Source organism: Atractosteus spatula, chromosome 19 (assembly GCF_055471065.1).
Source record: "Atractosteus spatula isolate fAtrSpa1 chromosome 19, fAtrSpa1.hap1, whole genome shotgun sequence".
Classification (NCBI taxonomy): Eukaryota; Metazoa; Chordata; class Actinopteri; order Semionotiformes; family Lepisosteidae; genus Atractosteus; species Atractosteus spatula.
In genome coordinates this window covers 18,596,466-18,609,214 of record NC_142724.1, presented here as the reverse complement: position 1 = coordinate 18,609,214, position 12,749 = coordinate 18,596,466, and the positions used below count along the sequence as shown (strand labels likewise).

The window sequence follows — 12,749 nt, the reverse complement described above, 5'->3', positions numbered from 1 at the left end:
CAAATATTAGAATCTCTTGACATCAAGGAATATTTCTAAAGACAAAAGACTATGGGGCATTAGAATGACTGGTTTCTGGATTGATTTACATTACAAAGAGACCTCTACCAATGTTTTTAGTGGGGTGATGGAAAATGACAGCGACAGTATTAACACTGTTCATGTACACTGCCTTCATCTAGATGCATTCTTTTACACAGCTGTTTGCAAGCAATCATTAAAATGAAATTAAAATGTTTCAGTGGTGCATCCCTTAACAGTCTAACTGCAAATCATTAACAATTTCAGTTGTTTTAGTTTATAGTCACTCCATGAAAGTCGTTGTTTACTGAGAATGTCCATGAAACCAGGCACATTAAAAAAACAAGGTCCTATCCAGTCTCCATTCATGACATCTAATTCCTTTTCAGAAAAAAACTTTACACATTTCTTTCAACAGTAAGTAGTCTATATATATTATTTTTGTTTACATATTTGTTTATATGAAATGTTACAGTATGTGTTCAAGGCATATTATTATTAAACTAAGAAAAACACTGATTAAATAAAACTGCTATTTCAATAACGTCTAATTGAATACACACGCCACCTACACATTTGTTTTAAACAGTTTCCAGAACTGATTGCAGAACACTGGCCAAAACTCAGATATACTGCAGTTTGCTTACAGTTAGTGTGAGATTTGATGCACATTCTAGATGGTTGCATCTGTACTTTTCTTTAGTTCTCTTATAAACCTTGGAAGGGGCAAAGAAAGATCTAGATGGCTACCGTGTCCAGTCCCGGAGTATACTGTACATACTCTGGGAAAGAGTCAAAGACCTCAGGAGCTGCCTTACAACAGAGCTGTAGAAGAATTCACAATCTCAGGTCTACCAAAATTACCACAACACAAAACCATAAATCACTTGTCACGTGGTGCATAAAAAAAGGAACGTGTAGTTACAATACTTATTGCTTATTGCTCCAAGTGAAACTTGGTAGGTGAAATCCTGTTAAGCAGCCTCTACAACAGCTACAGTAAATGTTGAATATTAAGGTGAATATTTCCTAACAGATATTTTCTCCCACTATTTGCGTTATATTAAGAATAATAACTTTATTTTGCATATGGCCTTTAAAGGTGGCTTCTCAAAGTGCTTTACAGAATGACAACAGCAACAAAAACTATTAAAAATAAACAATAAAAAATACACAAGATGAACACGATGAGAATACGAAGGGGTCACAGTAGTGGTACTAAATACAGTAAGAGCAGAGGGGTAAAGAATGGAAGCAGTTCAGTAAAGGCTCTTCTGAAGAAGAAGGTTTTGAGTCTGGATTTGAAGGAGTTCAGAGAACGTGACTCTCTGATATCCTTGGGCAGAGAGTTCCAGTGCTTGGGGGCATAACAGAAGGCCCTGTCACCCATACAATGTAGACGGACCTGGGGGACAGTAAGGAGGGCAGAATTAGAAGAGCGAAGGTTGCGAGATGGGGAATAGGGCCATAATAGATCAGACAGGTACTGAGGTGCCAAGCCATGCAGAGCCTTATAGGTGAGCATGAGGATTTTAAACTAGACATGAAACTTGACAGGAAGCTAGTGCAAGGACTCTAGGATAGGAGTAATGCTGCCGAATTTTGGACATACTGGAGTTTTTTCACTGTGGATTTAGATACCCCAGCAAGTAGAGCATTACACTAGTCAATTCGGGAGAAGACAAATGTGTTGATCAGCTTTTCAGCCACAGTTAGTGATAGTATAGGGTGTAGTCTAGCAATGTTTCTGAGGTGAAAGAAAAATGTTTTAACAATATGCTGCACATGTGGGTTGAATGTTAAGCCTGAATCAAATATCACCCCAAAGTTTTCAATTTAGATTGAAGCTCAAGTACAGAACCATTTACAGATAGGGTTACAGGATTGGCTTTACTAAGTTGATGGGGGGTTCCAATAAGCATGACTTCAGTCTTGTCACAGTTAAGATGAAGGAAGTTTTGAGTCATCCAAGTTTGAAGTCAGAGATGCAATTAGATAGAATAGAGGCAGCCACATCAGTGTCAGGTTTGGTATGGATGTATATTTGAGTATCACCAGCATAGAAATTATAGTTGAGGCCATGTGATCTTAAAAGCTGACCAAGTGGAAACATTTAAATACTGAAAAGTAGAAAACCCAATATCGAGCCCTGAGGAACACCAGACTTAACAAGACAAATTTCAGAACTAAATCTGCCAAGAGAGACAAAGTGACAGCAATCAGTGAGGTAAGACTTGAACCATTTAAGACCAGTATCAGAAACTCCAAACAGAGTCTCAAGAAGAGAAAGTAAGATGTTATGTTTAACAGTGTCTAAAGCAGCACTGAGATCAAGAAGGATGAGTATAGAAAGAGAACCAGAATCAGAAGCTATTAGAAGATGGTTGGTGACTTTGACCAGGGCAGTTTCTGTGCTGTGAAGTTGACGGAAGCCAGATTGGAGGGGTTCGAAAAGGTTGTTTGTCGTGAGGTGGTTATGTAATTGAAATGTGACACCACGTTCTAGAATTTTTGCAAGAAAGGGTAAGTTGTAGATGGGGCGAAAATTGTTTCGATTTTCCAGAGCCATGGTATGCTTTTTTGGCGTGGGGGTAATGGCAGCATTTTTCAGGACCACTGGTACAACATCAGTGCTCAAGGATTAATTTATTATATTGAGGACAACAGGGCAGAAAGAAGAGAAACAGGACTGAAACAAAGGGATGGGAATGGGTTCTAAAATAGAGGTGGTGGATTTCATGTGTGTAACTAGTTTATTGAGGGATGCTGAGTCAAGAGAAGCTGGAGAGAAGGGAACCAGAAAAGTTGGATGAGGAGGGAGGAGGTGTGGAAATGATATGTGTAGTTGAGAGAATGTGATGCAGGATGTTGTTGATCTTGGAGCTAAAGAAATCTAAGGATGTGTTCCAAAGTTGTGATGAGCAGGTAACTCGGTGGGGCAGTTAGGCTTTAGCAGTCTGTTGATGGTGGAGAAAAGATGCCTGGGGTTGTTATGGTGATTTTCAATGATGTGAGAGAAGTAGTGGATCTAGCAGACTCTATCGTATCCTTATATTTAGACAAGTAATCTCTCCAAGCCTGATCATGTACATTTAGGCCAGAAGGACCCCACCAACGATCAAGTTTGTGACTGCCTTCATAAATCACAGATGGTCAGTGTACCAGGGGACAGAGTGAGAAAAAAATGGTGGAAGTTTTTAGAGGCACAAAAATGTCGAGGGTAAATAAAAGAGAACTATCAAGCAAATGTATTTTTTGTCCTCTAGAGGATCAGAGGAAGAGAAACAAGATAAGGAGGACAGAACAGAATTTGCAAACCTAGGCTGATCAATTGATCGCCAGTTGTGGAAATTTACAGAGTGTGAGGGGGAAGTGTTTAAAACAGGTAATTCTAGATTGAAAAGAATAGCTAAGTGGTCAGAGAGGCCTAGATATTGTACTTTGTATTAACATTAAACACATATGATATATAGGAGGGGGAGACTTTAGAGAAGCAATACTCACAACACTCACAACAGTGGGAAAACATGAAAACACCACAGAAAAGGATTCCTGAGGCCAGAATTCAGCCCAGGTGCCTGGAGCGCGATCATGAAATAATAATAATCAGTCTGTGAAGGCATTAACAAATGCATCAAAAAACCTTTCTTTTTTCTTTTTGAAGTGAACCAAATAAGTCTTCCATTTCTTAGCATTAATAAATTTGTCAAGTATTGTAGCATCTCATTTAGGTTTGTAAAGGCAAAAAGCAAAATTAACTCATGTAATTTTGTTTCCACAGAAAGGAAGTATCTATCTGGTGGACTATGAACTGCTTGATGGCATTGAAACCAATATTATCGATAACAAAAAACAATACCTTCCTGCTCCTCTCTGCCTTTTGTATTTGGATAATGAAGAAAACCTGATGCCCATCGCCATCCAGGTGTCAGATTCATGCAATTACTAACTTATCTAAAATACCTAATAATATATTTCAAACATTGTTTAAACATTTGTAATACAAAACGTATTTAGTGTAATAAGAAGTTGTCTGAAGTTGACTAACCTGTTTTTTTAAATTCCAATTGAGCGATCTTAATTTAGATATGTGTAGGCTTTACAATACACTAATTACATGTTTCATTAATTATAATACCTATGAAGGTTTATCAATAATCCCCCTTATGATTAATGAAAGTTTTGATATAGGGATGTCTACATTTTTGCAGTTTTGTTACTTTGGCATCATAACATGGTGAGGGATTATCTTGAATGTGAATGTCCAACATTTTCTAAACCCAGTGACAGAAGCTGTACAAAAGATAGTGGGTCTTTATTAATGCATTTTGTTTCCTCATTATAGCTTGAGCAGAAGGCAGGACCAGAAAACCCCATATTCCTGCCCAGCGACTCTGTCTGCTGGCTCCTGGCGAAGACCTATGTGCGCAGTGCTGACTTTAACTATTTCGAGTTGGTTACTCACTTACTGCGAACCCACTTCATTGCAGAGTTATTCTGTGTTGCCACACTCAGGCAGCTACCCTCAGTGCACCCTTTGTTCAAGGTACTGTTCCTGTATATTTCTGACAGCTGAGGTACCCAACATAATCTTTATGTATTTAGTTTTTGTGTTATTTACTTGTTGCTATATTCCAGTCATCTTGGAAAGTTTCCAAATTATTATACTAGATATGTTTGGCAGTTCAAGCTCCCACAATTCTTTCTCCTCTTGAGCAGATCTGATCCATTTCCTCGACACCCTACTTTTAAGACACCATAGTGGCTTAATACAACAAACCTTTGGTATGAATGTGGTACAAATGTGATTAGTTACCATATATCAGGGTTATAGTTTAAGTTATTTATGAACTTTGTGCACTGACCTTTTAGCTGTAGACCTTCATTAATAGTGAAAGTTGTGTCTGGATTCTACTGGTGAGACACTGTCACCATCATATTGTACTTATCTCAATTATCACAGAATTGTGAGTCAAATAAAATCAAAATGGGTCACTTAGAATGAACATTCAAGTATAATAATTCATTTATTGTATAGTTAATGTAGTGATTCCTTGAGGATCATCCCCAGCTGTGCATTAAAGGTTTTACTGGGCTGGACATAAATCATGCATAAACACATACTCTGATTTACGTCTTCAGATTGTGGTTACATTACGTTTCTTTTAAAATGGAACAATTGTATGGACTGAGAGAATATTAACAATGAACAAATTCATGACATCATCCCAATATTTCCTTAATTAGCACCACAGACCAGAAACTGTCCAGCTACAGGAAAAATGTATGTACAGGAGTTCTTTAGTCCCCAGTACAGCAGTAAGATCTGTTTGGCAAAATAGTGCAATTTTAGTAGTTTTCTAGGGCTGTACTGTTTTCTGCCAGCCCAAAGAGATACAGCGTGTCCTCAGACAAGTGAATTCTGCTACATTAAATGGCCAGACTTCCTGTTGTGGAAAAATACAACACTGTTCATGATCCAGGTGAGGAGAAGTTATCTTCTGTAACAGGAACAAAAGAGTCCCTTATAGTGGCTTGCTAAAATTTTGGATGTGGTCCCAGCTGATATTGATACTTTTAAAAATATTTTCAGTTTCAGAGTGTGATTCATAATATTCTGGACCAAAGAGAGCAAATATTAAAACAGTATTAGACACCTGTGTTATTCTCCAACAATAATAACTAGAATTACCCTTAACTAATCCTTAAACAATTGGGCAAATAAGTTTAAAATAGCAGTAAGTGTAATGGTCTGCTTATTGACAATGAAAAAAAAAGAAATAGTGGTGAGGTGGCCATATGAGTTTGCACAAAAACCCAGTTGCCAGAGTTACCAATTTCTTATTCCCAGATGAAGCCAGGGCCCAGACTGAATCTTTTTTCTGAGTACGAATTTTATGAGAAGCCTAATCTCTCAGAGAGACCCTTTCTTTCCCATGGAATTCCAGTTCTTTGAGTGCCAACACTTGTTCCAGCTGAATCTGTTCCTCTTACAATTACTAGGAGGCCATCTTGGTTTCAAGTCTATCCGGGTTTCAAGTAAAGATGAAGGCTTCCCCAAGGAGATCCCTTCCACTACAACTCAATATTGTATCTCAGATTGGTCATTGTTGTTGTTTTCTTTCCTAAAGTGTCTACATATTACTAATAAGTTATATTTTCTTTTCAAACTGAAGGTCCTGATTCCTCACATGCGATACACCTTTCACATCAATCTTTTGGCAAGAAATAAGCTGATGTCTGAAGGTGGAGTTTTGGATGAGGTCAGTCTCTTGCACATAACCATTGAAACTGCACTACATTTCTATTATTAACTGTAGTAATTAAAACATTTAGGTAGACGTTTCCAAGTTCAAATCTGTCACAAAGACTTGTTTAATTTAATTGAAAAATCAAACTTACTATAAATCAATGTCATAATAATTTTACCTCAAAATAAAATACTCCATAAGGTCTTAAACACTGTTAAATATTTTGTCGTTCCTTTGCTGAAACCATAATTTTTTATGTAACTTCTTGAGGAATAACAATTTTTGTATACATTATAATATTGTCACATTATAATGGATTCTAAATTAATAAAACCAACTATTTTATGTTATTTAATTGGACATCTGTCAATGATCTCCTAACCTTCTCAAATTAATTTTTTTTATTGATTTATTTCTTAAGTACCAGTTTAGAGAAGCAGCACCAAATTTATCAAGACGTATGACTAGTTGCTTACTGCAGAAATAATTGTGTGGTTCTATAGGAGTATGAATGATAGTAAAGAGTAAAATTTAAATGACACATTTACATAGTGTGCAGTTCAACAGCAATTTCATAAATGGTAGATCTAAATGTTAATACATTTTGCATGGCTATAAGCATGTGGCATTCCAAACTGTCTACAAATCTTTGAAACACAAGGTTATAGGCTGGGTTCCTATCCTTTTTCTGGTTTATATGCTGGTTAACAATATCTTATGGATCCTGGCTCTATGCATTTACATGCGGTTTTATCACGTTAGATTTGTTAGATTTTAGCAGGTTAGATTTGATAGGGTGCCCTAAAGTGTCTTTTTTCCTGGGGTGGCTTCAAGGAAATTTCATAATTTAAGGATTTTATTTGTTATAAATCCTGTCAGCATCACAAAGAAGATGCTATGAAAGATTTCCAGATATGGAACAAAAATACACTATGCTATAATCAGTCATAATTGAAGGTTCTCTTCAGATATTTTATACATAGGAAAAACATTCCTCGACTTCATTCTAATTACAAAATTAGTTATAAAATTAGAAGAAACAAGATTCAAACTAATGTCTCTTTGTTTCCTTCTGTATTAGGTCTGCAGCTCTGGAGGAAAGGGGAAGTCTGAAGTGTTGCAGAGAGGTTTCAGTTCCCTGACTTACAGCTCCCTCTGTCTGCCAGAGGACATTGCCGCTCGTGGGGTAGAAGGAATACCCAACTACCACTACCGCGATGACGGCCTTAAATTGTGGGCTGCAATCAACAGGTGGGGCTGCCAGGCGTCTTCATAGCAGGGATGCAGACAACCACAGTTTTCATTAATTTGGACTCTTTGTCTAAGAGAAAAACAGTGATCATGTTCAAACTGCCTGTCGTTACTCAGAAGCTGAAACATCAGAGTTTAAGCAGCAAGAGATGAACATGAGTGTAGACACAAAACCCAAAAATACAGTGTTCATGCGGTAATTTCTGACTGTTTAGCAAGTCCACAGCATGTCAGCAACAGATTTTGATATTTTTGTAGTTATTTTACATAGAAGAATAGATGGACTTCTACTCAAAATAACTCAAAATGTTTAATAGAAGGATTTGAGTAGGTACACCTTTCACATGGATAAAAATGAACAGAAACATTATAAAAAAAACGCTTAACCCTTTATTGCACAGGAGTGTGGATGAATCCATTCTTAAACTCACAAACGTTAAATTAAATAAAACTTTAACTTTTAATTTGTATTTAAATTAATGGCTACTGCGACATAAGGAAGACATTGGTAAGATTACTTTCTTCTTTACCTAAGTAATGTGATAAAAAAGTTTGTTAATTCTGAAATCTGTTGAGTGAACCCTGAAACAAGAAAACCCACAAACAATACACATTCACATAAACAAAAGGATCATTTGAATGATAAAATCTGACAAAGAGCTATTTTTAATTAGATTTCAAGTACCAAAAGAGTTGTTAAATTTGTGAAGTTACAACGATTGTATCTCATTGACTGTAACACTTCACTGCAAATCCTGCAAAACATATTTATGCAGTGTTCAATGAATTGCTTAACTGCTGTGTTTCCTTGTCAGGTTTGTGGAGGGCATACTGAAAAATTACTACCCAGCGGACAAAGATGTCCTGGAAGACCCAGAGCTGCAGGCCTGGATAAAGGATATCTTCAGCAATGGGTTCTTGGGAAGGGAACAGTCAGGTAGGCCAACATTAACAACACAAGATCTTGTTTAAATGTTTTTCTTGGGGTTCAAAAACATAAGAGAAAATGATTAATTACATGAAAAAAATGACATTGTATGCATGGCTTTGTATTTTTATCATAAGTGATATTTCTAGTGCTAAACTATCATCATTTTTCTTGACCATTTGAAATTTGGTCTCCTAACCTGTAGCAATCTCCTTCAGGTGTCCCTGTAGACACTAACCTAGTGACACTTAATTAGGTAATCAGCATAGGAATGTGATGACGATGAAAATGACGATAACTATATTGTGTGCTGACAAATTTGATTCAATTCACTTAAAGTTTTGTTATCTTCTGGGGGAATTTTGTTTTACACCAGTGGTTCTCAAACTTTTTGGACCAACTACCACACCTGATCAAACCAAAGCATCCAAGTACCACCTGCAAGTCATCTTCTCATAGGAACCCCAGAAAATCTCAATGACCAATATGAACATGTGAGCACACACACGTAATAAAAATAGCACTGAGCAATTACCATTTCAGTAAGAGGGGTGAGCCTATTTAGTCGAGCAAAGCCTTGCAATGCCAGGGATGAGGGCAGTGAGCTGCAAACGCAGATCTGGCTCAGCATCCATTTTGTTGCGGTACTTTGTCTTGATTGCAGTGAGAGCAGAGAAGCCTTTCTCACAAAGGTAGGAAGTAGCAAAAGGCATCAGTGACAGTGACTGTTGTTTCAATTTTGACATCAAAGTCGCATCAGATGATAACTTGAGCAACTTCTCTTGTTCAGCACAGGTCAGATCCTTGGGTATTCCCAACAGTAAAGGGGTTCCTGATCCACTCTGGTGTGGCCTCAACTGGAAAGTACTCTGAGAACTGTTCTTCCAGAGTGACAAGAGGTGCACTCAATCACATCAAGAAGAGCAGCATCAAATGCCACACCATATGTGTGCAGATAGTTCTCCAAAGTTGGGAAAGCAGAGATATCACTTGCATTGATTTTATTAAAAAAAGCTGCAGCTTTTTCTTCATAGTGGTGATCTTGTCATACACATCAAACATTGTAAAAGAGAGCCCCTGCAGTCCCATATTCAGCTCATTCAAACGTGAGAATATATCAGCCATGTAGGCTAATTTTACCAGCCACACTGGATCATCAAATAGACTTGCCAAGGGACATTGCTGGTCATGTAAAAACATCTGTACCTCGCAGTGCAGTTCAAAGAGCCTTGTGTGCACTTTGCCCCTTGATAACCGTCTCACTTCAGTATGTACCAAAAGCTGCACATGTTCGCTGTCCATTTCATTACAAAGCACACTGAACAGACGTGAATTCATTGGTCGAGCCTTGATACAATTTGACAGCAGAGTCTAACACAGATTTTAAATATTTTCTTGATGGCAAAGGCCTCACGGAGGATGCTGCAGTGCGTCCACTTCATATCTGGAGCAACCTCTCTAATTTGTGCAACTACACCACTATGTCGCCCTGTCATCGCTCCAGCACCGTCTGTACAAAATCCGACAAATGTTTTCCAGTTGATGCCATTCTCTTCAATAAATTCATTCAGAAGCTTAAATATGTGCTCTCATGTAGTTCTTGTAGCGGCTTACAGAACAAAAAGTCCTCTTGGGACATGCCCTCAAACTCGTATCTAACGTAAATGTGCAAATTGGCTCATGTAATTGCAGTGAAAAGCATCTGCTCATCTTAATGCACTCTATCAACATACTTTTGACGTCATCCGCCATATCAATAATTCTAGGAGTGACTGTGTAGGGAGTCAGGAGTCCCTGTTAAGTTAAGTTAAGTTAAGTTAAGTTAGGGTTAATATAAAGTTATATTAAAAAACTTTATAAATAAAGTTTTTATTTCATGCGCATGGGAGCAGAACACTGTCCTTAAGCATTTTTCTGTTATCTATCAAATTTCCTGTGCTTAGAAGATTGATAGTGTTCTAAAATCATGCACATTCTCCTACCTCCCTATTTGTTAAAGATAACTTCTTTTAATACAATTGGTCACTTAGGTTCCGAGCACACATTCCTATATAATGATTTAGAATTACATAGTGGACCTTGTATCCACTCAAGCATTAGCGCGCACTGTATCGTCGTAGCTAAGTACTGTATGTAGGGTGCATATTTGATACTAATTTTATTAAATCAGAAAATATGAAAACTCATCCCAGTTTTTCGCTGCACATAGCAAATTTCCAGGGTCATCTGGTGTACCACCTGGGGGTGCTCCACAGTTTGAGAACCACGGTTTTAGACTATAGTCCAATACAACAACATACAAAAATGACAAACAGAGAAGATGGTAAAATAGTGTTACAGGAGATAAGAGAGTTACTTTACATTTCAGAGAGATATTACAGCGGTGATGAATGATAAATGATTTCCAGAGACGTCTCCCAGATGGAAGTAGTATAAATTCAAGGAAACAAATAAAGGTTTTTTTCCATGCTGAAAAGAGAAGAAAAGAAACACAACTGGCTGTCAAACCTTCTTCAGGTGTGAGAGAGAGGAAAATCAGCAGTTGATAAAGTACTGGAGAACAAGCCAGGAGTGGAGAGGAGGTGGGAGCAGGAGAGAAGCAGAATCAACGCTCCTCACAGCCCTGACATATTACCTAAAGCAGTCTCCCAGTCTCCTTCTTGTCTCAACAATGTAGGTAGCTGGGCATTTACTGCGAGAGATACAGTGAATAAGGTTGCTGGAGGTACAAGATGTCATCTGAGTAATCCGGAATTGTAAAGAGGGGCCTTGAATGAATGTGGTGTTAGATGTATACTTGCAGGTGATACAGCGAGTTCTGTTTCAAGGGAAAGTACCTGGTGTGGGTGGTTGCTGAGGGCGGCCAAGGGAGCTGTGAACAAGAAGGTTACGCAGAAAAGGTGGTCGGCGATATGAAATGATGGGACGGTCGGAAAAAATGGTACTGATGGAGGAATCATCCTGTAAGATGGGAAAGTTGTTGTTAATGGTCCTGGGGATAGAAAGGCTGTTAGGGTGGTAAGGAAGCAAAAAAGGAATGTGGCTGTGAGGCTGGGAGTTCCTAGTTGAGTTGATAATCCAAGAGCTATTTTGGCTAGGGAGGGGGCCCTGTCAATAACATGGGTGGGGTAGGTGGGGTATCCTCTGCTGATGAAAAAAGAGTGCATTTTAAAGGCTTGGGTTTGTATGTCCATGTTGTCACTGCAAAGTCATCAGAGCCTGAGGAACTTGAAAAAGGGAGAGAATTTTTAGTATGTGTGGGGTGAAATACAAGAAATGAGACTCTCTCTATAATTGTAATGGCACTGCACAGAGCAAAGTCATACTTGTCATAAATAATTTCCTGAAGGACCATATGAATGGTAACAAATGAGAAAAGGCCAGTGTGCTCACTAGCCTATTTCATAATTAGTAGCTAAATGACCCAAGGATTTCATCCAACTATTTCTTGAAAGAAACCTGGGTATCAGCATGATCGACATGACTGGGAAGCTTACTTCAGCCTCCCACAATGATTTGTATAAGAAAATGTTTCCTGTTCAGTTTTAAATGCACTTTCACATTGTATCCACTTCTACACTCTAGTTTCCATTTTACTTTTGATTTTGAAGAATGTCCAGTTCTTCAAGCTAGCCAGGGCAGGACCTGGGAAGGTACGTAGTTACTCTTCTTTGGAAAAATATCGTTTGGAACAGCAGTGACAAAAACTGATTTGCAGTAAAGGAATGTGACACTCAAAATCAACCCAGTGAACTTCAGAATCAACAGTGGAAAAAAGTGGAACGTCAAAGTGCCTTTAAAACGAGAACACAGATCATTATGTGACTATTTGCTGCGTGTTACCAATCTAATTAAAGCAAAATGAAAATATTTTTCATTTTTCTGAAAACATTTTCAGAAGCAACGGAAAGGTCTGTGAATCTGTGGGTGTCAGGAACAGTTCTTTCCGGGCCCTATGTGGACGACACGATCCGAAAGGTGAAGAAACAATAGGGAAAAATAACATGCAGGAGTAGGTCAGGAGACAGGGGGGCGTGTCCATGCAGTGCCAGTGTCCAGGGGGAGTGAATCCAGGCGAACAATCCAAGGGTAAATCCAGAGGGGGAATCCAAGACAGGCAGTATAGTCCAAAACCAGGGGATCCATCCGTAGTTAAAACCAGAACCGGGTCGGGACCGGCGGGGCAGGGAATCAGGAACAGGAAACTAAAACCATAACGGAGCCAGACGCGGCAGGACCCCGGGCTCTCACGACACGGAAATCAATGAGAAGCCCCGAGCAATCGCCTGCGTCTGGCT

At 38.4% G+C, this 12,749-nt stretch overlaps 1 protein-coding gene across 1 annotated transcript in view; it reads left to right on the top strand.

Moving 5' to 3' along the window:
• Positions 1–12,749, top strand: part of LOC148818171 (polyunsaturated fatty acid lipoxygenase ALOX8-like) — a 56,312-nt gene that overhangs the window by 25,620 nt on the left and 17,943 nt on the right. Inside the window, exons 7-11 of the mRNA XM_088937459.1 lie at positions 3,803–3,946; positions 4,367–4,567; positions 6,198–6,284; positions 7,354–7,523; positions 8,339–8,460. Coding sequence (XP_088793585.1) covers positions 3,803–3,946; positions 4,367–4,567; positions 6,198–6,284; positions 7,354–7,523; positions 8,339–8,460 — 724 coding nt within the window. The remainder of the gene's footprint in view (positions 1–3,802; positions 3,947–4,366; positions 4,568–6,197; positions 6,285–7,353; positions 7,524–8,338; positions 8,461–12,749) is intronic.